Here is a 24,881-nt window from a genome sequence, read left to right as displayed (position 1 = left end):
GCATAGCTTCATTTTATAGCTTCATAAAACCCTATCCTATGTTTTAGACACGTTTTAAAGCTGTACTGAATAATATATTTACTAATGGATCAAATGAATATGTATAATGTGATAGGTTTGTAATAATCACCATCTCTGCAGCTCTACGGAGTTTTTTTAGCCTCTTTTAGCTCCTACTTTTGGTTTTGCGGCACATTTCCTATCTGGTTCTGATAAAGCCGCCGTACACGAGCAGACAGACTCAGTCAGAGAGCAGCTGGTGAACATAGTGGAGCGTTTAGCAGCTAAAGAGCCAGATATTTCCCTCAGGAGCTGGTGGAGACCAAACACAGAGCTAACAGAGAGAAAACACTGGACTCACCTTCATCAGTTCAATGGTATGATTATGTTGCTCTGTAGCTGCTGGATGTGAAAGCACAGACGTGATGTCACCCGTTGGTTTGTGGACTGCAGTTAAGAAGCCTGCAGTTTGGCATTTTTGGCCGTCGCTATCTTGTTTCATTGGAAACAGACGTGACCATATTTGGACGACAAGGTGGAGCTAGCGACAAACAGGCTTAAAACTAAACATACTTACTGAAAAATGACCAGCCGACTCTAAACGCAGCGCTGGTTAAATGTACACAGAGCAGCGGATACGAGTCGCCTCTATCCTGATTGACAGGTTGTCAATCAGCTTGTAGCCCCCTAAAGCCTCCCCTGCTTCCTGGTCTCTGTTCCTCTAAATGGGACCATAATTTACTAAATGAACATCATGCTGTGTTGAAGAAGACTTGAAACTAGCAAGTGTTTACTGAGGGAATTATTCAGCTGAGAAGTAGAAACATTTTAGATATATATATATATATAGTATAGAGACTTCTATACAATCACACTTCTTTCTGCAGCCGGTGGAGGCGCCCCCTGCTGGCTGCTAGAGAGGATGCAGCTTTAAAGGAGATCTATTATGCTTTTCCACATTTTATGACTTATCTACAATGTTATAATGTTGGATGTTCATGTTAAACATGGCCAGAGCTTCAAATAATAAGGTTAAAGTATTTAAAAGAAATCCCTGTGAGCAAAAACCTCAGATTTCCTGTTTTCAACTGCTTTTTCCACCAACGGCGTAATATGGAGCTGGTGCCCATATATGGGCATGTGCTCCCATAGCAACGGCCCAGCAACGGCTCAGTCTGCCTGTTCTGCCCAGCAACAACAACAGCCTGGTAACATGCTTCAGGTCTTGGCAGTGGGCTTTGAGAGGGGGGGGCCTTAAAGGGACAGGAGCATCTACAGCTTGTTTCACACAGAGGCTGAAATGAAGGCCTACATGAAGAGTCAGTATAAGAAAATAAAATGGTTTTTTGAACTTTGCATCATGCAGAGCTGCTATACAGGAGTCACAGAACTAGAATATGGGACTGGAAAAGCATAGGTCTCCTTTAAGGCTCTTTTCAGACCTGAAGGTTCCTGCTTGTGTGAAAGTAGTTAGCTTCTACAACTTATAAGATGGCAACATGTCAGATGTTTTCCACAGTTTGTTTAGATAAAAAAAATCAATGAATGCAGGTTTCACACCTAAGTATTTTACATGAACCATGTAAACCCCTCATAAAACTATTACATTTGTATTAAAATGAGGTTTAAAACGGTTTATATTTTGGTTTTGGCTGTCCTGTTTGCCTGATGATCACCTGTTTTATATTAAAGGTGTGAATTTAAAACTTCAGCTGAATCTTTGTTAATTTGCTGCAGCTAAAAGGGATTTTTGGTGGGGGATTTTTCCAGGAACAAGTTGGTCAGATTAAAGAGCGTTATGACCATCGGATGCTGCTCAAACACATGCCTTCAGAGTTTAATATCTTCCTGGACCACGTCCTGGCTCTGGACTACTACACCAAACCAGACTACCAGGTATGCACTGTGAAGCGAACTGTCTGTCTGCAGGATGCTGCGAGTCCTGGACATGAGTTCAGATTCATGACTGTGTCTTGTTATTTTATCCAGCTGCTCATGTCGGTGTTCGAGAACAGCATGAAAGAGCGAATCATCACCGAGAACGAGCCTTTTGATTGGGAGAAGGGAGGAGGTGATGTCACATTGTCGACCAGTGCCTCCACCCAACCACAGCACAACACGCGACCCACCGCCGCCATGGTGGGGTAAGAGCAGAACCATCAGCTGTTTCAGAGCCGTTTTTCGCCCCCTAAACCTAAAGAGGTTCACGTGTGATACTTTCTGACTCAAAAACCTCCCACATTACTGATAGAAAGGACAAACCTCGACAAAATAAGACCCATAACTACCAAACTAAAACCCAAATCTACAAAATTAAGACCGAAAACTTCCAAAATAAGAACCAAATCTTCCAAAATAAGAACCAAATCTACCAAAATAAGACCCATAAGTACCAAACTAAAACCCAAATCTACCAAATTAAGACCGAAAACTTCCAAAATAAGAACCAAATCTACCAAAATAAGACCCATAACCACCAAAATAAGACCCATAACCATCAAAGTAAGAACAAAATCGACCAAAATAAGACCAAAAGCTTCCAAAATAAGACCGAAAGCTTCCAAAATAAGACTGAAAACTTTCAAAATAAGAACCAAAATGACCAAAGGTGGATTTGGTTACCTTTGGACAAATCCAGGCTAGTTGTTTCCTTCTTCTACCAGTCATTATGCTAAGCTACGCTATCCACATCCTGACTTCAGCACTGTACTTTATATTTCCCCAGATGTTGAAAACTCCTTATAGAAACAGGTGTGGAAATGAACAAATTATGTAATCTGTGTCACTTTTTATAAACTCGGTATTTCTTTTCCATAAAACACCTCAGCCTGTTTCCCAAGTAAGAACACATTTAAACCGACCGTGGCACAAATCAGACAGACAACACGAAGATTTGGACGGTTTATTGAGGTTTTCTAGTGTTTTGAACAGCGACACAGTCGCCTCCGTGATCACGCTCAAAGTCCTCGCTTTGAACTCATTTGCAGGTGGGAGAGGTCCCTGTGAATCATCATGCAGCTAACGATGTAGCCTGCAAACTACACTCAGAAGCATTTATCTACATGACGATACATTACGGAGATAAACAAAGTATCAGAACGTATTTCCTGGTTTGCAGTCAATGGATCCTGTAGCCACGCCTACGGCACATCTGGGACTTTCACCAGTTAATTTTGCCACCAGTTAAACTGTCACACTGGCATCTATCTGGGTGAACCGAACAATGGTGTAATGGTTCAGTTCGACTCCCAAGACAAGACGATGCTCACCCGACTGGCCAATAAGAACGTGGCCCCGCCCATGACGCAATTTTCACAGCGAAAGCAAAATCCTGAGAGAAACACTTTTTTCCACTTTTTTTTTTTTTGAGAAAATGTTTTCACACTGATAGCAAAAAGTATATATTTGATTTTTTTCAAAGTATTTTGAGAGAGATTTTATTTCTCAGAAATAATTTTTAAAATTAAAAATTTATATTTTTTATGTTCTATGAGAAAATACTTTCTCTCAAAACTTTTTTTAGTCTCAAATATATTATTTTTTGCTATTTGTATGAAAACTTTTTCTCTCAAAGTTTTTTTTTTCTCTCAGATCATTTATTTTCTCGCATGTAATAAAGACACAATTCGAGCTCCATATCCCACACGAACTACAAACAAAGGCCTGATTATATCTAAGGCATCATTTGGAAAATGGTTTAGTCTGAATGCAGTTCGTTAAACCACCAGAATCTCATTTATCATCATATCATAAGTTTCCAAATGGTTTCTGAAACATCAGTCTCTTACATTTTCTGACCACAGAGCCATCGTGACGCCGGTTCCTGGAGATCTTCAGCGGGAGAACACTGACGACGTTCTGCAGGACGAACATCTCAGTGATCAGGAGAACGCCCCGCCAGCCCCGCCACCCCGGCCCCCCGGGGAGACGGGCGTCTCGCACGGCGGAGAGCCAGGAGAGGCCTGGGAGGACACGGACTTCAACCGCAACAGACTCAGGATCAGCCTGAACAAGGTTTGAACTGGTGTAGAAAAGCTGACGTACGAGTTGTTGTGTAGTTCAGTTCAGATTTTTGCAGAAGTGGAAGTACATTGTTTTAGTATTTGTACTTTGCTTGAGTATTTCCATTTTGTTTTTAAGTATAAAAAACTTTTGTTTTAAAAGTTAGAAGCTTTTCTCTTGTTGTATCAACTGACTGGAGGTTAAAGGATAAGTATATTTCTTTTTCTTACTCTCTATTTTAAGTATTTATATTTATTAAACTAGTAATTTTGGGATTTCATAGCTAACAACATTTACCATCTGTACAATTCAACTATTCTCTGTCCTACCTTTTAAATTTTTCTCATTACGCTTTCAAGCCGAGTGTTTAAATGGCTGCTGTGCTGGACCATAAAACATCACTTCCTGTCCTTCCTCAGGGGGGGTCAGGAGGAGGAGGTGGGTCGGGGGGCGTGTCCGGGGTCGCCGGTTCGGGGAGGAGTCCCGGAGTCACCGACAGGTCAAGGTCGGTCCTTACGATATCGCCGGGTCAACAGCCCCGAATCTGACCGTCTGTCTGCTGCTGAGGGCCGGCCCGACGCCTACGGACAGAGGTGAAACCACTGGAACAGAGTTTCGTTTTATTTTTAGATTCACATTTTGAAAACACAAGTTAAAGTGGGAAATATTAATTTGGGTTTGTCTGTGAAGGTTCTCAGTCATCCAGGTCAGAGTTACCCAAGGAAGGTTAAATTCAAGGGCAACTTTACTTGGTTAAAGATACTTGAAGATGTTTCGTCTCTCATCCGAGAGGCTTCTTCAGTTCTAACCTTGATTTTGGACCTGCGCTCTCTGCCTTCAGGCTTGAGACTTCCTTTGAAAACATAGACTTGCCCTCAAGGACAATAGACTTGACTTGGACTCTGCCTCACTGACGTGGGGGGCTAGAGACGTTTTTGACAAGACTTAAACTCAAGAACTTGCGACATGACTTGGTCTTTCCCTCTCCTTCAGGCTTGAGAAATACTTTGACAAGACTTGAACTTGACATGGAAGACTTGAGACTTATCTTGATTTTGCTTTGCCCTTAATTAGTTGATACTCGGACTTTGGGTGATGAGTTTGAACAAACAGCTGTGGGAGTCACGTTCCCCCGTGTATTTCTGTCTCTGTGACCTCCAGGTCTAGGATGGACATCCTCGGCTCTCCGTCTCGTCACGTCTACTCCTCCCAGCCGGCTCAGATGCTGTCTGTCGACCCCGGGTGCCGCGGCGACCGTCAGGTCAGCGGCCGTCAGGAGGTGTCGGTGGCGTCCGTCGACCAGGAGGCGCACAGCAACGCCTTCATCCGCTCCGTCCCGCTGGCCGAGGAGGAGGACTTTGACAGCAAAGAGTGGGTGATCATCGACAAAGAGGCGGAGCTACGAGACTTCCAACCAACCACGTCAGGAACCACTGACGAGGAGCCAGAGGAGCTCCGCCCCCTGGAGGAGCAGGAGGAGAGGAGGAGGCTCAGGGCTGCAGGTAGGAGCTTCTTTTCACCGGGGTAAAGAAAAGTCAGTCAGGGCTGGTTATCGTTTTCAATGTGAAACCTTAATTCTGAACACCAAAGAGAGAGAAACCTGTTTTTCTCCCGTTTTCCTGCACAGCAACAATAATTCTTTCTGCATACAAAGTCGGCCTCAACATGATCCTGTTGCGTTGTTTTCACCCTCTAATGAGTCTGCACAAATAATGCGTAATATGCATTTACAACAAAAACACTGAAACGCTTTGCGTGTCTTTGCACACATGTTCTATAGATCTGTGGTTGGTCGTGAACCCTTCCTATCACTCATAGACGTCATCATGTTCTCTATTATATTATATTTAGGGCTGTACATATCGATTATTTTTCAAGTCGATTAATCTAACGATTATTTTTTCAATTAGTCGATTAATCTAACTAATTTTGTTTATTCTAAAGAAAGAAAAGTTGCCTATTACTCGATTAACAAACCAATTTATCCAAAATAAATATCAAAAACATGTCTAATCAATAAATCTATATTTTATTCAGTCATCCTGATGAAGCACATTAGAATAATGACAATAGCAGCAAATCTTAAAATGCATCAAATTTCCTCGTCACTGATGTGTTGTGAAAATAACAATAACAGACATTAATTAGGCTACTTTACTTCAAACTTTAAATGTTTCTGCCATGGATTCATTTCAATATTGAGTACTGCAGAATGATAATAAAATGTATTTCTGCATCAGTGAACACCTGAAAGGACTCAGTCACAGATCATCTGTAATTAGATTCAGCTGTTTTCTCGCTCATACGTCGCCGTTAAATAAACAGAAAATATGAAACACTCTCCCCTACTCTGGCAGAATTGTTCTATGGCAGGTCATAACTAGTTACCTTAAGGTTTTTATATGAATGTGGTTGTTACCTGTTGGTACCCGGGTTAATTCCCAGCCCTGTTCAAGTACAAATTTGAGGTACTTTACTTGAGTATTTTCTTTCTCCTTCTGCATCACAGAGGGAGATATTGCACTTCACTACATTTATCTGACAGCTTCAGGTACTTCACAAAGTCAGATTTTATATAATATGATGATTTGTTATAAATTAAACTCCAACAGTTTATACAAGAACAGCTGGAACGATTAGTCGGTTGAGAGAAAATTATTGGACAACTATTTTGACGGTTTAGCTAATTTTCATGTAAAAACATTTCATGGCTTCACAGATGGGAAGATTTCTTGTAACTCTGGTTAACGTCTCGTTGTCCTGCAGGAGGGGAGCTGGTGGTTCGTCCAAAGACCCACACCAGGGAGAGCAGCCGAGGGATGCTAACGCTAACGGAGGAGGAGGCGTCGAGAAGGAGTGGCGGGAGCCCCGCCCAGTCGCCCTGTCACTCGCTGCCGTCAGGACGCCCCCGCCGAAGAGAGTCAGAGCCCATTGGACCTCAAAGACCGGTAAGAGACCCAGCCAGCCAATCAGAGCAGAGCTCAGCTCTCTGACGGCGTGTTGGTGGACAGGTGAGGAAGTGGACGGGCTCCGCAGCAGCCGCCCCGCCTCGTTCATCTGCCCGCCAACATGCACCTGAAAGGACAAATCCAGCACGACCGGAGGTTTTTTCTTTCTTTGGTGATGATTCTGCAGCGGGCTGTCGTGGGTTAAAGTGACAGACTTAGCTTTTAGGTTTTGTCAGTTCAGGATAAATCAGGTGCAGCCCTTTCCTTACAAGGCGTTTCCCCCGGCAGCTGAACCGGCTGCAGCGTATTCCTTCGGGGCGATTGCGCCGGTTAAAATGGCGTCCACAGAAAGAGCTTCCTGTTGCCAGCGACAGCCTCAGACTGTTTTAGCAGCTGTCTGACAGCATCATGGAAAAGATCCCTACGAGGGACTCCCGGTGACCCCCTTTGTTTTTAACAGGAAACTGAAGTCTCGCTCTGAAATCTTGTCAGAGGCGAGTTTTTGCAGGAAGCGGTGGAAACGAGGGGGAGGAGTTTGTTGTATTGAAGTAACATTAGGAAATAAAGTCTTGCTTGCAGCTCCTCTACGTTGACTGGTTGAGGTGCCGCTACAGCATCTTCTACACAGATTCAAAACCTTTTCTACCTAAAGTCCTTTCAACACCAACATATGTGGCCCTGGGCTGTGACTGGCAGGAGGCCCTGCGCAGAGCAGCTCTGTGTGACTAACAGTCTGTTCCACATGTCGGAAATCTGCCATAAAATTCTAAAGGGATTTTCTCCTTTACATATTCGCTTTGTGGTTATGTGCTGAAACCTTTGTTGTGCACCTTAGAGATGCATTTTTAATTCAGAACAGGAAACCAAACCTTTAATACATCAGTGCTCAGTGTTTTCTGTTGTTTTCACTAAATAGAATAAAATATAAACAAACTGGTGATTTGAATCAAGAAACATCTCACAACGAATAGATAAACATCCTTGTGTTATCTGTACCTGGACAGGTCGCCATTCCGTCACGGGGCTGGCACCTTCACGTTCACACCTGCGGCTGTTTTAAAGTCTGTAGTTCACCTGGGCGTGTTTGGACTACGGATACAGATGGATTAGTGCTCAGAAAGTAGTCAGGAAGTTCAGATGTAGTGCAGATATTAGGTGCAGTTAGTCTGTGGAGATAAAGAGCAGAACATCTGGACTCGTGCTGGAGTTGTCCTTCAGAGATGTCACAGTGACGCCCTGCAGACGGACTGCAGGAGTTTGTCTGCAGGCTTACGGCAGCAGCGTCCTGCAGCTGAACACCTGTCACATGCAGTCGTTCTGTCCAAATGATCATCGCAGAGATTCGATATTTACTTCAGTTCTGAAGAGAAACTCTGCTGCTGACTTCCAGCAGGAAGAATTCAAACGAGGACTGAAAACTTGCTGAACGTCATGTCAGAGAAGCAGATGAAAGAAAATGTGTTAGAGGAGTGCAGAATATTTGATCCTTTTCTTTAGGCCTCCTTTCTCTCTTCCTGTATCACCTGGTTTTTCAAAGTGTCCTTGAAAAGCGCTGACAAATAAAATGCATTATTATTATTGTTATTTTTATTAAAGCAAAAGAAGCTAGGAAACGCTGCAGCACTTAAAGGAAAAGTTTGATACCGCTTTCATGTCTGAACTGTGGAGATTAGCTTAGTTTAGCATAAAGTTCCCTAATAAAAACTAATGAACGTGTTTATCAGGAATTTCCCATGATAAATGTTATCTGCTCTGTTAAACAAACGGAGCTGCTGGGAGGTGGATTTTCTTCCCTTGGCACAGAGCCAGACTTAGTGTTTCCCCGTTTCTGGTCTTTAATGCTAAGCTAAGCTAACCAGCTGCTGGCAGTAGCTTCGTATTTACTGTACAGACATGAGAGTGGCATCAAACTGAACATCTGACTCTCAGAGAGAAAGAGAATGTAGAATTAGACCTTTGATCAGATTCCTGAGTTTCTCGTCACCTTCAGCTTCACTTTGAGCCTGACGCTGTTGATGGTTTGATTCTCCCACGACTGCCTGTGACACAGTTTTTACCGTCCAGCTGTGTGAACGCTGCTGCCCTTGTGTCCTCGCCACCGGGGCAGAAATCTTTTCCATCTCTTTGCTTTTACCCATGACGTTTGTTTTATTCTGAAGGAGTGAGAGGGAAACAGCAGCTCCTGTGTGATTCAGCCTGTAGCCACGATGCTGATGATGTTCTCATCTTCTGTTGTTCTGCTGTGTTTTCTCATGTTCTCTGGAGTCAAAGTGACACCTGGGTTTACACTGCGCACACACACACACACGTTTCTGCTGATTCTGTGAGTCGAAGTCTGGGATTAACCACCGCACCTCACGATTTAAGTCCAATGTCACCAAACGTGGTAGCAGGAACACAAGGGACTGGGCCCAATGCAGACAGATCAAAGAATAAATCAAACAAAACGGAGGTTAAAAGGCTGACAGGTGAGGGTCAAAACCAGAGAGAGGTCCAAAACAAGCAAAGAAACGCCGCAGGGAGCAGGACAAATCCAAAAAAAACCCAACAAACACTAGGAAAGGCTGGAACACATGGGCGAAGACGAAGTGACACTGAGACGAGGGAACACACAGACTAAATACACTAGTAAAGGGAGGATAACTAAACTAATCAATCACGGGGAAGGACTCTTTCAACATAAAACAGGAAATACAAAACTAAAACCGTGACAAATGTTCAGCGTCGGGGGGGAAAGTAAAGGTGGAGAAATGCAAGTTAGCTCAACTTTAAGGTCGCCTTAATTTCAACTCTCAAATCTAAGTTCATAAAGTTGATAAAACTACAGTGTTGTAGTCTCAACGCTGTTGTTTTTATAACTTGTTGTAATCTTCACACTTTGAGTTAAAGCAAATCATTATTTTTCTTTATCAATACAAGAAAACTTGTCTTAGCTAGTCCAACACAATACCTGTATTATTCTAACTCAGAGTTTCAAGTTAGAACTACTTAACCTAACATTTATACTACTTTCCATTTCAAGTTAAATGGGCATTATGTAGTTTTTCAATAAAATACCTTATTAATAAATCTAATTTTCATTTCCTTATTATCAATGGGATCAAATCTCACTTAGAAATGCTGTAAGAAGAAAGTGAGTATTAGTAAAGCTGCAGAAACACAGAGAAAGTCACGTTAGCTCGCCGGCTAACGCCAAGCAGTTGCTAATGTTATCTGGTGCAAAGTTATATTGCTTTCCACGTTACTTCACCAACTAACGTGACCCGTGTTACTATCCTGTGTAGCACATATAGCTAATAAAATATAATAATAAATATAATAATATGGATTACAGTGCAGCATTCTTCTTATTCTTTTATTCCGTCTATGAGCATCATCAATCCCAGCTTGAAGGCCTGCTCAGATAAAAATAAAACCTTTCCTAAGTCTAAAGTCTGTTTAAAGGCCGAAAGGCGTTTGCACTGGGCTTGTTTTTGTTTTCTCCCTTGTTGCAGTGACGTTCTCCTTCGTGCGATACCACTAGTGAGTTAGCAAGTTCGACACATTGCCAGAAACAAACCCGATCACTACTGAGAAATGTCGGCCCGCTGCTGTCGTCTTATCGACTTGTCCGTTGTTGTATTTCACTGGAAACCGAAGTGTTCCCAAACAGAAGACCTTAACAATAAGGGAGGGTCCTAAAGCGGCTCCTTGTGTAGCGCTGTAGTGCCGTAAAGTGTAATTTATACTTCTGCTTCGAGCGTTAGCGTTAGCATCCCTCAGCCCAGTGGCCTACGCCGTCACCTGACCTGCACCTCCTCAAAAAAGTAACTACACGTCGAGTTGAGGCGAACCGTAAGCTCTGTCATTGGTTGGCTGAGTAGCTACGCACGCAGACCCTACGCAGGAGTATAAATCAAACTTAAGGCAGAGATTTGGTCCACCACTTAATATGTCTGTGTAGAAACTCGGAATTTACGTATGTTCCACACACAAAACAAATCTAATATTTAACATTAAAGACTGCATTTGGTGCACATGTGCACCGTTTAGAAAGTCCTGTACCGAAAAGGTTTGGTACGAATACACGTATCATCCAGGTCATAGATTTCCAAGCCTAAGGATGGTTAAAAACAAGGGCAGCTGGACTCCAATAGGCTTCTTCAGTTCTGTCTGAGAGGCAAAACGTCAAGTCCAGTTGCCCTTGATCTGAACTTTCCTTGGGTATTATGAAGTGGTGGTTCGGAGTGGGAGCATCAGGAAAGACTAGTTTGGAGAAGTCTTTCGGTCAGGGTTGGTGCTCTTTGCCAAAGCGTTTGGTTTCTGTAAATCCTCAAGACTTATTTTCTGTCACAGTTTGGCTGAACTGTAGAACTATCGCAGATATTAACTCCAGCTCGTCCTGAACACAAGCTTCTCTCACCGAGGCCAAAAAAGTCTATTTTAATCAGTTTTTACCTCCTTATTTTAAGGTTGATTTAGTTTCATGACGTTATAAAATAATAAATTGGTGGTTAGGTTAACAGTAAACTTTGTAATTGTGTCCAACAGACGACAAATCCTAAAATCTTATATTCACAACATCAGCTGTGAGCTGTGAGGACAGTTTGGGTTTTAAAGACGCCAAATGAGCCGGTTAACCTTTAAGGTTTTATTCAGGGTTTTCCACATGTGAAACTACGACACTCTGGTGCACTGGCCTCAGTTTTGGGAAGTCCTGCAAGGTGCAACAGTTAGATGTGTGTTTGGTGATCAAATGACGCTCGAAGGTTTCATTTGTGTGTCCGATGATCCTCCTCTCAGTGTTAGCCTGCGGGTGTCCAGGTTGACATCTTCGGCTGTAGATAATGAATCTGTCGGCCAGAGTGCAAAACGAACTGCTGGAAAATGAACTGGGTGGTTAATGCGGTTAAAGACTCGACTGCTGTTGATGTTTGGTGGCTGGAGCTTTGCATTAAAGTGAAAACTGTGGTCTGACTGCTTTAAACAAAACAAAAACCTGAAACTAAATGTTGTTGGTCATGAACACACACCTTCACTCAACAGCACACGAACAACAGAAACATCCAGATAAACAATAGATTGCCAAACACACGTCATAGAAAAATGACATATGTTTGGCTGCTATCGGTTGAAAGATCAATGCTCTAAGAGTGTTTTGTGATATTCATATGGAGGCCCCGAAGTCCAGAAATATTTTTATAAATATATAATATTTTATATTATAATTTTTTTAAATTACCTTTCAGGACTTCTGAGCCTCCGTAGCTTAAAGATGAAGCTACTAAAAATAAAAAGCAACTAAAGTTTGTGACTGAAACTGAACTGAAAACACTTGTTTTTAAGGTTAAAGTCTAAACAGTAAACTTTTTAACAGTAAACGGTTCTGGTGAATGAATGGGCTTTGAAACAACAACAGCATCCTTTTGCACTTTGTTACGGAGGACCAAACCTGACTAATTAGGAAAAAAAACCTGAGTAAATAAAACTCAAATAAAATATTTAATATTTAATATTTAAATAATTTTTTATAATTTATATGATGTTATTTATATTCAACCCGTTCTCATCCCAGGGCTTGGCGTCACTTTTTTTCCACGTTTAGGGCTCCACGGTCAGGTTAGCAAGAATAAATATGCAAAGTCCTTTTAGACTTTCAAAATAAAACTACTAAACATTGTGAAACATCACAGTTTGGTTTGGTTTAGGCACCAAAAATACTTTAGTGGTTTAGGTTTAGGTTAAAATTACTACGTTATTTACATGACTTAAATTACGTAAATTAAGTAACGCCACTTACGTAACTTACATAAGTAGCGTTACTTAACTTACGTAACATCACTAAAGGGAATCAATGAGGACTTTTGTTTCATGCGGGAAACAAAATCCGAATCCTTAATCAAAATTTTATTTTCCTTTTAGTGTTGAACAATGGCGCTAAAGAGTGCCATGTGCGTCGGTACCGGACGCCAACAGACGTGACAACGTTTGACGCTCTGGGAGTGAGAACGGGCAGTTATATTTATCCGTTCTGAACAGTGGTGGAGCTGAAACTGTAAAATGGGATCATCTACAGGGTTCATCCTCAGAGACCAGGAAAGAGATCAGGAAATGTCCTGATATTTTGAATGTTTTTGTGTGTGTGCTTGTGTATTTCCTGTAAAACTCCTTATGGAAACGTTCTCCTGATGGTGGCGCTAGAGGAAAGGTCAGAATCTTTAGGCTTTAATCTCTGGGGGAGTCTGAATATGCACAACTGATTTCATGAGAGTGGATGTGGACTCCATTTATTTTACGTTTTATTTTCACTTCAGGATTTAAATTTTGTTTTCCGTCTACAGGATTTTCCTCATGGGTGTGGTGGTTTTTATCGATTCTTTTCTTTCTCCTTTTTTAGTTCAGTTATACATTCATGTGACCATTTGATTTATTCATGCACTCATTTAATTTTCCTACTAAAAAGTCAGATTTGGTCCTCCATACTTGGTGGCTGCTGATGTTTCACTGTAACATCTTCCCGTTTCAAAGGCTTCGTCCGTGCTGAAACGTGCAGACACGTTCTTAGTGATATTTTAGCGAGCTCTGCTTCGTTTATTTTCGTGTCGACCGTCACCGCTAGACTCTGAGCTCTCCGCCGCCAACCATCGAGGACTGCCACTCTCTTTTTTTACTCCTCTCCAATTCTCCCCCACCCCACCCCCCCTTCCACATAACTACTGATGCCTTTGCCCCCCAACCTATCGCTTTAAAAGTACACAGTATGTCGAGTTTGACTCACCTGAGGAGACAGAGAAAAGAGCGAGGGTGCCATTGGGACAACACAAGAAGAAATAAAGTGATGTTTCGGGGTAAGCACAGTTTAGGAACAGTCCTTTACCTCTGTTCTCTCACTCAGTTTCTGTTCCTCCTCTTCCTTTTCCTTCTGTTCAGACATATTTCCTCCCTTTTTTTTGCCTCCGTCGTGTGTCTGTGTTTTGTGTGCTTGATGAATCCATCTCTCTTTTGTGCTCCCTGTTTCTTTTTTGCATCTCCAGTGGTCATATTTATTTTTGAGAAAGCAAAAGCTCAAACTGTCAGTTGTCCAGGCTCAGACTGTTGTAGACTAGTGAGATACAGTATGTGCAGTGTTCGTGCTGGTGTCCTTTTAAAGTGCTTCCTTTTGGGGTGGGAGGGGGTATTTTCATCACCATTTTTGCAGTTAGAGGGATGCTAGTCTGACCAATCTGGCAACCCACACAGCTAACAGTCTATTGGCTCAACTGTCATGTTAAGTCTTTTAGCTTCTAACTAGTATCTGATAGCTGTAGACAGAGTGCCAGATTAACACCAACACTCCAGCTTCTCTCCCGGGGCCCCTCCCCTCAAAACCTTTGACCAATCAGCTAAAGTGTTAGATGTGCGAGAGCACCAATCAGCTCTCTCCTGTCTAACGTCTGGTCAGGGAGGGGAAGGGAAGGGAGACGAGGGCAGGAAGTCAAATCAGAGTGTTGGGACGTAGCCGTAGAAAAAATAATTAATTAAAGCATTTTTTTTTGTGTGTAAAGAGTCGCTTCCTGCTCGTTAACCTCCCTCCCTCTCTCTGATTGGTCTGTTTGCAGTTGGAAGAGGACAGGCACCAACCGCGACCCAATCAGCTGAGGAGGCTGGCCTCCTACGTCTTCTCCTCCTCCACCCTGGAGACAGAGCAGTATCCCCACGGAGGAAGCAGCTTCATCCAGAGGAGCCGCTCGGCCGAAAGCAGCCCCGCCCACATCACTGCCGCCAGCGCCTCGGTCCGGCGCCGGCACGCCGGCACCCTGCCGACGCCGGGCAGCCCGCGGAGCAGACACTCGGTCCTGAACGTGTCGAGGACGCAGCTGCAGCATATGTTAGCCAAGCTCATGAACAAGAACAACAGTTGAGAGGACTGAGAGACGGACTCAGAACACACATATATATATATATACACACACATATGCAAGGTCTGTCACACCATTTTTAGGGCCCCGGGCAGAATTTGGCCCCCTGCCCCACCCTGGTATCCCAGCACATAACCAGACTACACCCAGTGTAGATCAGCTACTGAGGGACTGTCACTGGGCAGCAGTTATTTTATTATCTGTAAATTTATTTGATTCATCCTCAATAAAATCAAACAACGGTTAAAAACAATCAAAACGGTTGAATGTATTTAAACGGTTAAATACAATCAAGAGTCCAAAGGAAAACTTTTTTTAAAAGTTCCCCTAAATCTCCTTAAATCATTTAATTGTCTTTACTTTCCAAACATAACAACAACTTGTGTTTTCAAGGAGTCCACTAGAGAGCCTAAGTCCCTCCCCTTCCGGTGGACCACCTTACTTCGGACCACCTACGTACGGTAGTCAACGGCGAGAGACAACAAATTTATTGATCCCGTTTGAATTGTGCTATAAAATATACATTTTAAAGTCAAGAAAGTCACGGTTTCTCGTAAAACTGTTGAGGTATAAGACTGAAAATACATAATGACAAAGACCACAAACCCAAAAGTTGTGTATGTGACGTCGTAACTTTTTTTCTCAATGACCGAAGCTAACGTTACTGAAGCTAACGTCAAAGAGCTTACATGACAGGATGATAAAAGGACGAGAGTCATCGGATTAATCAGGTGAGATATATTTCTGCGTGGAACATAGCTAGCAGCAACCAAACGTAAGCTAGCATCACCGCACCAACATGTTGGTGACGTATATTGTGCGAGATGTAGTTCACTGAACTGTTTTCACACAAAATGACATGTAACTTTACTGTTTTACGACAAACTGAGACTTTGACGGACAAAATTATCTTTTAAATTGACAAACATCGTGTGTGATTCATGGCTCAGTTCAAACAGGATAAAAAAATAAGCTGCCTCTCGCTGTTGACTAGCATAAATACCTTTTAGGCTCTCTATATAACAAAGACACAAAAAAAGTAAACAAACGGTTGATTTCATATTTGTAATTTGCTGGTTTGGGGCCCCCTGGTGGCTAGTTTACTTCAGGCTCTGCATATACAAACACACATGAACGCAGCGCACTGAGAGCCAGATAATATCCACACGTTATTAAACACAACAAGCCATATTACTGGCTGCGCTGGTAAACACACACACACACACACACGTAGCTCTACCAACTACTTTTTCAAGCAGAGGAACTGAAGAAGAGGTGAAAAGTGCTGACGACAGGAAAAATTTTCCACTGCAATAAACTCTCAAAGCCTCTCTGCAGACCTTAAGTTGCACACGCCACAGACCTGGCGAACTGCAGGAGATAATGTGAAACTGAATATTTCCTTTCGTGTTCCTGTGAAGAAGAAACAGAGCGGGGCTGCTAACAGACTGTTACAGTATTTGTGCATTTATTTATTTTTTTCTGCTTTTCCTGCTGAAAAATGAAGGATAAACGGGGAATGCAGGTCGAGCCGGCGGTCACGTTTATGCGCGGAGACTTTGGAGTCGGCGTTTCCCCTCCGATCATCCCGCCCACCGAGCAATACAGCGCCAACACAAAACCCCCAGTGATCCAAACGTCTCGGTCTGATTCCAGCTTCATCATTAAATGTTGTGTATGAAGAGAGAAGTGTGAGTTTTCTCTGCGGAAAGGTTTTTCTGATAGTGTGATAACCGATCAATCACTTTGATCTCTAATCACAGCCTTTTAATGACAAAAACTGTTACTGTGTTGGGTCTTTGGGTAGAAAGTATGGTGGCCCTGAAGTGCAAAATTTCACACACACACACACACACACACACACACACACACACACACCTCCCCAAAAAAAACAGCAATGGTTAAAAAAATAATGGATTAGCAAGAGTGAAAAGACAATGATAACATTTTACTAAATACAATCACAACTCCAAAACGTACACAACAAACAAACAAATTAAAGTACATCGCAATATTAATTTTATATAAATATAAAAAAAACATATTAAAAATGAGTAGAAAGAAAACAAATTGACGCTGTAGACAACCCAACATTCACCCCAAACAAATGAACACAACAAAGACGTATTTTTGCAAAATCAATTAACAAACTTGTAAATCACAAAAAAACAAAACAGAAACTTGTGTGACGACTTCTGACTTTTTATTTTGTTGAATGTAGCAATTTGCAAATTTCTGATTCCTGTTTAAGTTTTGTTTATTTTTCTGTTAGAAGAAGCATTAGAGGCCAGTAACAGTCCGCACACAGAGCTGCGTCTTTGCAGTCAGTGTGACACTTTTTTTAACTAAGCTTTGTGTGATTGGTCGGGGTACTGAAAATGGAGGCGGAGCTTTAAGCGTGTAGGAGGGGTCGAGCTGTTTAAGTACAGAATAGAATAGTTCTGGTCCTTCTGTCAGTTTGTCGTGTGATTGTTGCTTGTGGAGTTTGAGCAGCTGTGGTGCTTCCGTTTTATTATATTATAGAGATTTTGACTTCATTTTCATCCTAACACAAAGTGTTTCACAAAGTGGCGTCGAACATCTACTGGACTCATTGAATGTCTCAACACATTTTCATTCCAAACTCGCCACATATGTACGCTTGGTCAAGACCCCTTGATGTAATTTTTTAACGCCCTGGGTACCCTTTAAGTGTCGATTTTCAACATTTAGGGCTCCACGGTCAAGTTAGCAAAATTAAACACTCAACGTCTGGTTAGACTTTCAAAATGAAAGTACTTGTTAACGTTGCGAAACATCACAATTTTGAAACGGCGGTTGTTAACGTGAAATGTCGCAATTTGGTTAGGTTTAGGAAAAGATCAAAAGATTACGTACATCAGTTAACTTTCTTAAGTTAAGTAGCGTCACTTACACAACTTACATTACTTGATCATTAAATGTTGAGCTGTTGTTTCACATGGGAAATGAACAACGGTCTCTTGGTTGAAAGTCCATTTTATTATTCAAAAATGACGCTACATGGCTTCCCCCGGTGTGTTATAAACTGACACCAACGGGTCTTGACCATGTGTCCATGTGTGACGACTTGGGAGTGAGACGGGTTGAATGTGTGGAAGCTGTGCTTTGTGTTTACTGCTAGTTAGCATGCTAACATGCTACGATGGAGAACATACAGAATATACCTGTTAACCATCAGCATGTTAGCATTGTCACTGTGAGCATGATGCTAATGTTAGCATTTAGCTTACAGCAGCCAACCAACTACATCCTCACAGAGCTGCTAGCATGGCTGCAGACTCTGAGCCTCGTTTAAGGTTCTTGTCCTGAGATCAGGATTTAATGAACAGGTTCTCTGTAGATATTTAAAGCTTAGTATTGATCAGGACTCATGACAACAGGCTTTCTGTACTTCCTGTTCTGTCCATGTCCATTTCATCAGAGCGTCTTCGTCTCAACTTGAAGACAGAAGGCGGCCGACACACTGTGTTACACACTGTGTTACTGTTAGAGACACTTTAAAGATAATGAGATGATTAGAAGTCATAATCTCAAGCTAACGAGCTCAGAACACTTTCAGAAAGCACAGCCAGTCAAAGCTTCAGAGGGTTTTCGTGGAGAAATAAAGTCTCATCATCACACGTGCTGGTGTGTTTGAGTTGAATCGGGTCTTCCAGAGGACGAGGTCGATCCTGTTTTCATTCACGATTGTCAGCTGAAAACGCAATCAGGAGAATTTGTTTATGTTCCGTCCATCGGATCGTAGAGTTAGGCTGCCGTGTTGGCTCGAGTTCGGTCCTTGGTTACTGCATTTGTTATCGGCCTCTGACCCATTGAAGAGGTGGAAAGGTGACTTAAGGATCATCTTCTGCTCTTTCGGTCGTCTGTGCACGTCGAGTTTTGTCTGTTGTGTAAACAGTGAGCGTGACAGCGAGACTCTGAGCTTCGTTGTGTATCGAAATCGGTTCTGCAGCTCTCTCTGGTGAGGTTTTCCTGGTTCCTGACATCATGTGTTTGGATCGCCGTCTTTTTTACATTGTGCTTCCTCTTCCATCCCTATTTTCTGACCGCTGGACATCACTGTTGCACTTTATCACTGAGTGAACCGGAGAGGGGGATCAGGCCGGGCCGAGGGTCTCACTATATGGATGCAAAACGCAGATGCAATAAATGAGATGTGGGATGAACAATAAAAAAGAGACTTCCTGGTGGTCTACGATTAGATTTTTAGATTTCTTTCTTCCAGGCAGTTATTGGTTTCAGTTCATTAACTTGCAGAGACTTGAAGCGTCCTTGAACTCACCACCAAGGAAGAGTTTTAAGATGCCAGAAAAACATGATGATATAAAATATATCTGTGATGAATTTCTGCCTGGAAGGAAGAAAATCCACCTCATGGAAGATTTAAAAAACAATATGAATGAAAAGTAATTAATGGGATGAAATAAAAATAAGCAAAGCGAGGACTTTCTTATTTCACAGCGCAGTGCGCCATATTCTCCATTTCACAAGCAATGAGACAGAATAACGTTACAGTCGGTAACGTTGCGTCGTAAGCAAAGTAAATGTCTGTTTCAGTGTTGTGTTGATTAGCGGGAGACGAGCCGTCCGTTGGACGTGTTCTTTGTTGGTTTTAGTGAAAGTATTCGTGTTACCTGTGAAGATTCTCAGTCATCCAGGTCACAGTTATCCAACGAAGGTTAAAGTCAAGGGCAACTGGACTTGTTGAAGAGACTGGAAGACTTTTCGTCCCTCATCCAAAGGACTTCTTCAGTTCTGAGTGACTGGCAGAAAAACTCAGCTATTTAACTACACAAACGCATGGCTCAACACAGAAGGGCCAACTCCTCAGGTCAAGACTCTGCAGTCTACTTACATCTGAAGGACAGAGGACACTCGTTTGAGGACCACCAGGTGCACATTTTAGACAGAGAAGATGGATGGTTTGAAAGAGGTGTCAAGGAAGCATCTACACCAGGGTGGAGAAGCCGTCATTGAACAGAGGAGGGGGTCTATGCCACCACTTATCCCCCACTTACAATGCTGTCCTTTCATCACTTCCCAGGAAACTCAACAAACGTAACCTATTGGCCTCAGGTGAAGATACCAACGATGGTCGTTCAGTCTCGGCCACAGGTAGTCTTAACGACCGTAACGACTGTCGTCACAGCAACCAGGAACACTAACGAACCAGCGGTATCGACGATCCTGGCAAACGACCCCACTGATGTTGAGTTTCCCTGCCAGTCAGTCAGAACTGAAGAAGTCGGGCCAGTTTGCCCTTGACTTTAATCTTCTTTGGATATTTGTGTTACTGTGTCACCGTGTTGGAAGTGCTAGTTCCCGGTAGAGTCTGTGACACAATGTTAAAAGAAAATTGTCAGAAATTGTATTTTGGAGGTTTATTAGGTGGGGGGAGTGTCCAACAGTCAGGAGTAAATCAGCTGTTACATCAACCAACCAAGCTGTGCAGAAGTGCTCTGATCACACGTTCACGGTGTTTGGTTGAAGTATCACAGACGGACGAGGTGGAAAAACTGGTTTGTCAGACATTTATAGTTCGAGGGACATCCAGAGTTTGATCACAAAGCTGCTGTAGAAGATGAAGTGACCTCCCTGCACCAAAAAACCCCACCAAACTCCCATGAGTCAACTCTTGAAGCAGTCTGTTTTGTTTTAGAAGTGAGATTAGCTCACCGCACTGGGTGTTTCTCTTCCTTCCTGTTAAAGTTACCACTACAAAAACTTGTTTAAATGTAGCTTCAAACAATCTGTTTAGCTGTTCAGTGTCCAGATTTCAAAGGTTCGCCCGTCACTGACTGTCCACGTAGCGTCTGCACACTTTTGAACGCCATGTAGTTCATTCGGAATCAGATGTCTTACAACAAAATTAAAACAGCCGTCACAACAAAGTGCGTTTAGAACAGTAAGTGTTCTCTCATCGTATTGCAGCAAAAGACATCAGCAAGAGGTGCCAACACTTCGTCTTGATTTTGACGTGTACAGATACATTTCTCCAGTTTATCTAGAAGAAATCAGTGCTTGTTCCGACCTGAGAGATGGAGGCTTTCTGCAGAAAACCTACAAACATTTTCGAGGTAGTTTATGGTTGGCGGTCTCCAACGTGTTTTCCGTAAGAACAATGAACCAGTGGAGGAGCGTCGAGTTGTGGAACCCTGTTTAGTTAGACGTCGTACCAAAGCAGCGCTCCACGCTTTGAATGTCAATCCAACAGCATTCTCCGAAGTCAGAGCTGTGTCTCCTGAACATGTTCAAAAACGTTTCGGAGTACACACTACGTGAGATGAGCTAGGGCGGCCATTTTGTGCAATGAAAGCCAAACGTTTGCTTTCCTCAATGTGTTAAAGGGCTACATTAAATATGCACCACTTGCTGTTTCATTAAGCTTGAGGCGTTACCATTAGCTCAGCCTAAGCAGGAGATTTCCCTTTTTGTGCTGAGGCTCATTTCAGCTCCAGCCTGAGTTTGTGTTCATGCTGAGTTCAGGACGTCCTACCTGTTTTATATTTAGCATAGCATTACACTACAGCCACTTAGAGAATGTATGAAGTGGACTAGCTGCTAACTTTATTTTGCACGCCTGCAAAATGATTCACCTGCCGTACAAGATTGTCACTGATACATGTCGATGTTTTGTCCTGTGTCACCGTGAATGCAGTGCCACATTCAGTTAAAAACAGGCGGTGGAAAGCTTTGAGTGTGCTTATTCTGCAGCATTACTGACGGTACGTCGTACCAAAAGACTGTTTACCGACTGTCACCACTCTTTGCATGAGATCTACTGTTTGTACGACGCGCACCTCTGACTGTAATATGACTGAAAACAGCACTGTACTGTAATTACAACAAAAACACGGTGGATATACACCTCTGACTGAAAAACGTCTGTGATTTTTTTTGTAAATAATTCCCACCGCTAGTAGAGGGGATGCTCACGGATCAGAGCAGTCCAGTCTTGATAGTCACAGAATCCATAATCTTTCATCACATCTTTTATTGTGACGTATACTTCCAGTGTTTTGTTTGTTAGTGGAGGAAGTCGTGATGCTCTTAAAACATCGTGGACTTTTGAGCTGGTTGGATGAGATGCGTCTGGGTTTTGGACATAATTCCCCTCAGTTCTAATAGGATTTGATTCGACAGCTTCATTGCAGAGGTAAAGTGTCGCAACAACAAAACCAATGGGAACTTTAAAGTTTTTACTCAAACTGTCCACCATAAACAGTCGACAGTTGAAGAGTTCCATCCTTGTTTGTACTGAACTTAAAGCAGTTTTGCAGGTCAGTCGACCACTGAAATGGCATTTCTTTAATTTCATTTATACGTTGTGGTCTGTAGGAATTATGGCCAAAACAATAATCTTAAGACCAGGATTTAGAAACGTTCCTTCAATCCTTTACATTTGTTGTGCAAGTTTAAAGACTTGCAAGGCTGACAAATGAAAATGTGTTCTGTCCGACTGCTGCTCAACATGGTGCTGAGAGAAAAAGCTTACATCATAATAACTCCTACAGTTTTTTAACAAATGATAATATTGCCAACATGCCAAAAAATGGTGTTTTCTACCAGGCCTTAATGGCTGTAAGAACACATTCAGTTTAATCTAGTTTGGAGTGACGTGTCTAACCGCTGCTACTCATGTTGTTCAAACTAAAAAATATATATGATTGTCTTTGTTTAAATTGATTTAAACCTACAACTTGTTAACAGTACTACTGTAAATAGGTCAGACTAAAAGTTAGGCTACCTGTCTGAGCCGTCAAAAGTTTGAGGCCCCACGATACGATATTATCACGATACTTATGTCACTATACGATATTAAACATATTGCGATATATTGGAATTTCTTACCTTTTTTCCAACTTCAGATTGTGTCCCCAAAGGAAAACTCTTTTTCTACTGGACTGAAAAAGCAACTGATTTTATTATTTTGGTACCAAAAAGTTAAATTCTCATGTACAATTTCTAATAATAAAAGGTCGATACTTGACGTCTGTGTATCGATACAATATTGACACGGAAAATATCACGATACTATGCTGTGTCGATTTTTACCCCCCACCCCTAATTTGAAGCCTTTAGACTTTCCTCCAAAACTAGATGAGTGCAGATTTAGTAGAAACTGTCCCGCAAACCTTTTTCAGAGTCTGCCACAAAACATTTATACCTCATAAATCACTAGATAAACACTAGAATTATATAAATGTAAAAAATAAATAAAGTGTATAATGCTCCTCCCAAACATACATTTATTTGTGTATTTGATGTGTTAGCGCTGATCTTTATGGAATAACAGGGTGATATTATACAGATAAATGTGTCTGCAGAGAGAACAAAACTGCATTGTGTGAACACTCGTCTCCATGTTAGTTTTGTTTAGACTGTAAGTCACTTTCACCAGTTTGTTAACACGCTCATTGTGTGTCACTAATAGTTGATTCTCAAAGGAACATTCAGATATTTTAAGAAATCCTTTTTAAGCCTGAAGTCATTTTCCCAGAGAAGATGGAAATCACCCTCGTCTCCGTGTGTCCAGCACAGAGAGAGGACCAGGACTTGTTTAGCCTTGCTTAGCACAAAGACTGGGAGTGGGGGGGACTGCTAGCTTATCTCCTACCTATCCTAACAAGCTAGTCAACAGTCCACCCTGCAGTCAGCTGGGTTAGTAGATTTAGGACAGAGCTCAAACCAAAAACCCCACTGTTGTTCAGGAGATGCTGCTCCCAGCGGTTGTTGGTTAACAGATAGCTCCAATGCTAACTGCAGCTAACAACGCAATTTGTCATTTGTATTTATTTCTATTTCCACACTTAAATAAACAAGACACAACATGTAAATCAGACTGACTTGAGGTTGTTGGAAGGTGGATTTTATTTAAATGTTAGCTTTAATTTAGCCGGGCCAGTATTTGTTAACATGCTAATTGTCTCTGCTAAGCTAGGCTCTATGGTTTTCTTTAAAGGGCACGCAGAAGGGAAGCTGGTATCAGTCAGTCGGTCATTTTTTCTTTTTCTGTCTGTTTATTGAAAAATAAATCAGATAGCTTTGGAGTTGTTGGGAAGTAGAATTGTTTTCTCAGTTGATGGAGCTAAGCTAACCGTTCACCCCACTGCTTCCTGTTGGCCGCACAGTCCACATCTGACTCTGAGGACGACAAAATAACAAAGAGTGTTTCATAAATTGTCTGAATGTTCCTTCAAAGTTTTTGCAATAACAGCAGAGTTTCTGTTGTCGAGGTAAAGAGGTTTGAAGAGCTCACAGCGTTATTTCGGTGTGATGATCCGTGAGTGTCTTTCACGTGTACAGTATAATACATGTAAGCGTTTTTTTTTTTCTAGCATTATATGATTGTACAGTACTGCTTGTATAATTTACAGGTAAAGCATGTATTTTAAACTTTTTGTAAATCCAAATGATAACTGTGTACATATATACAGAAATGTAGAAAGTAATTAAGTTTGCAGTTAATCTCTAATAGCATGATAATTAGCGGGGTTTAGTATGTATGTACAGGCTGTATGTTAAATATTTATGAAGGGAAACACTTGAAAATCACCTGATATCAGACTGCGTGCTGTCTAAGGATAAACTCTGCAATGCATTTTTTGTGCCTTTTATATCAATGTATGTAATCTAGACAATCTTGAAAAGCTTGTGTACAACCAAAATGACATTAAAATGGTTTTGGGGGCAAATACATCAGTTCCTGCTGGTTTTTTTGTGTGGGAAAGGTTAGCTGAAGCACTGAAGAGTGCTACACATGTTAGCCTCCTCTAAAACATCAACACACAACTTATTTTCTTTTTTGTCATAACTCACTATGGTTTAAAAATAAAGTTGTTGGTACTGCAAGAAACGGGTCATCGTTCACTTGTTCTGTAACTAGGTAGCTAGCTAGCACGTGTTTCAACGGGTTTGTGTGGTTTATTAAGTCTGAAAAGTGTCACACGCTACAACACATTGTTGGTAGAAAACCTTGGTTGCAGCATTGATAATTATCCAAATTATAGGCTAATTATGGAAAACACTGCTT

The 24,881-nt window shown here is 41.9% G+C and overlaps 1 protein-coding gene across 1 annotated transcript in view; it reads left to right on the top strand.

Annotated features, from left to right (window-relative positions):
* The window catches only part of ttbk1a (tau tubulin kinase 1a), a 63,113-nt gene that overhangs the window by 34,219 nt on the left and 4,013 nt on the right, over positions 1-24,881 (top strand). The window contains 6 exon segments of the mRNA XM_038714809.1: positions 1,771-1,896; positions 1,990-2,144; positions 3,804-4,040; positions 4,422-4,595; positions 5,164-5,504; positions 6,769-6,950. Coding sequence (XP_038570737.1) covers positions 1,771-1,896; positions 1,990-2,144; positions 3,804-4,040; positions 4,422-4,595; positions 5,164-5,504; positions 6,769-6,950 — 1,215 coding nt within the window.

The sequence above is a fragment of the Micropterus salmoides genome, unplaced genomic scaffold (assembly GCF_014851395.1).
Source record: "Micropterus salmoides isolate LMB-PRFRI ecotype aquatic unplaced genomic scaffold, ASM1485139v1 Ms_hic_scaffold_12, whole genome shotgun sequence".
Lineage (NCBI taxonomy): Eukaryota > Metazoa > Chordata > Actinopteri > Centrarchiformes > Centrarchidae > Micropterus > Micropterus salmoides.
Note: the sequence above shows the minus strand (reverse complement) of the source record. Positions and strands in the feature narration are given on the sequence as shown.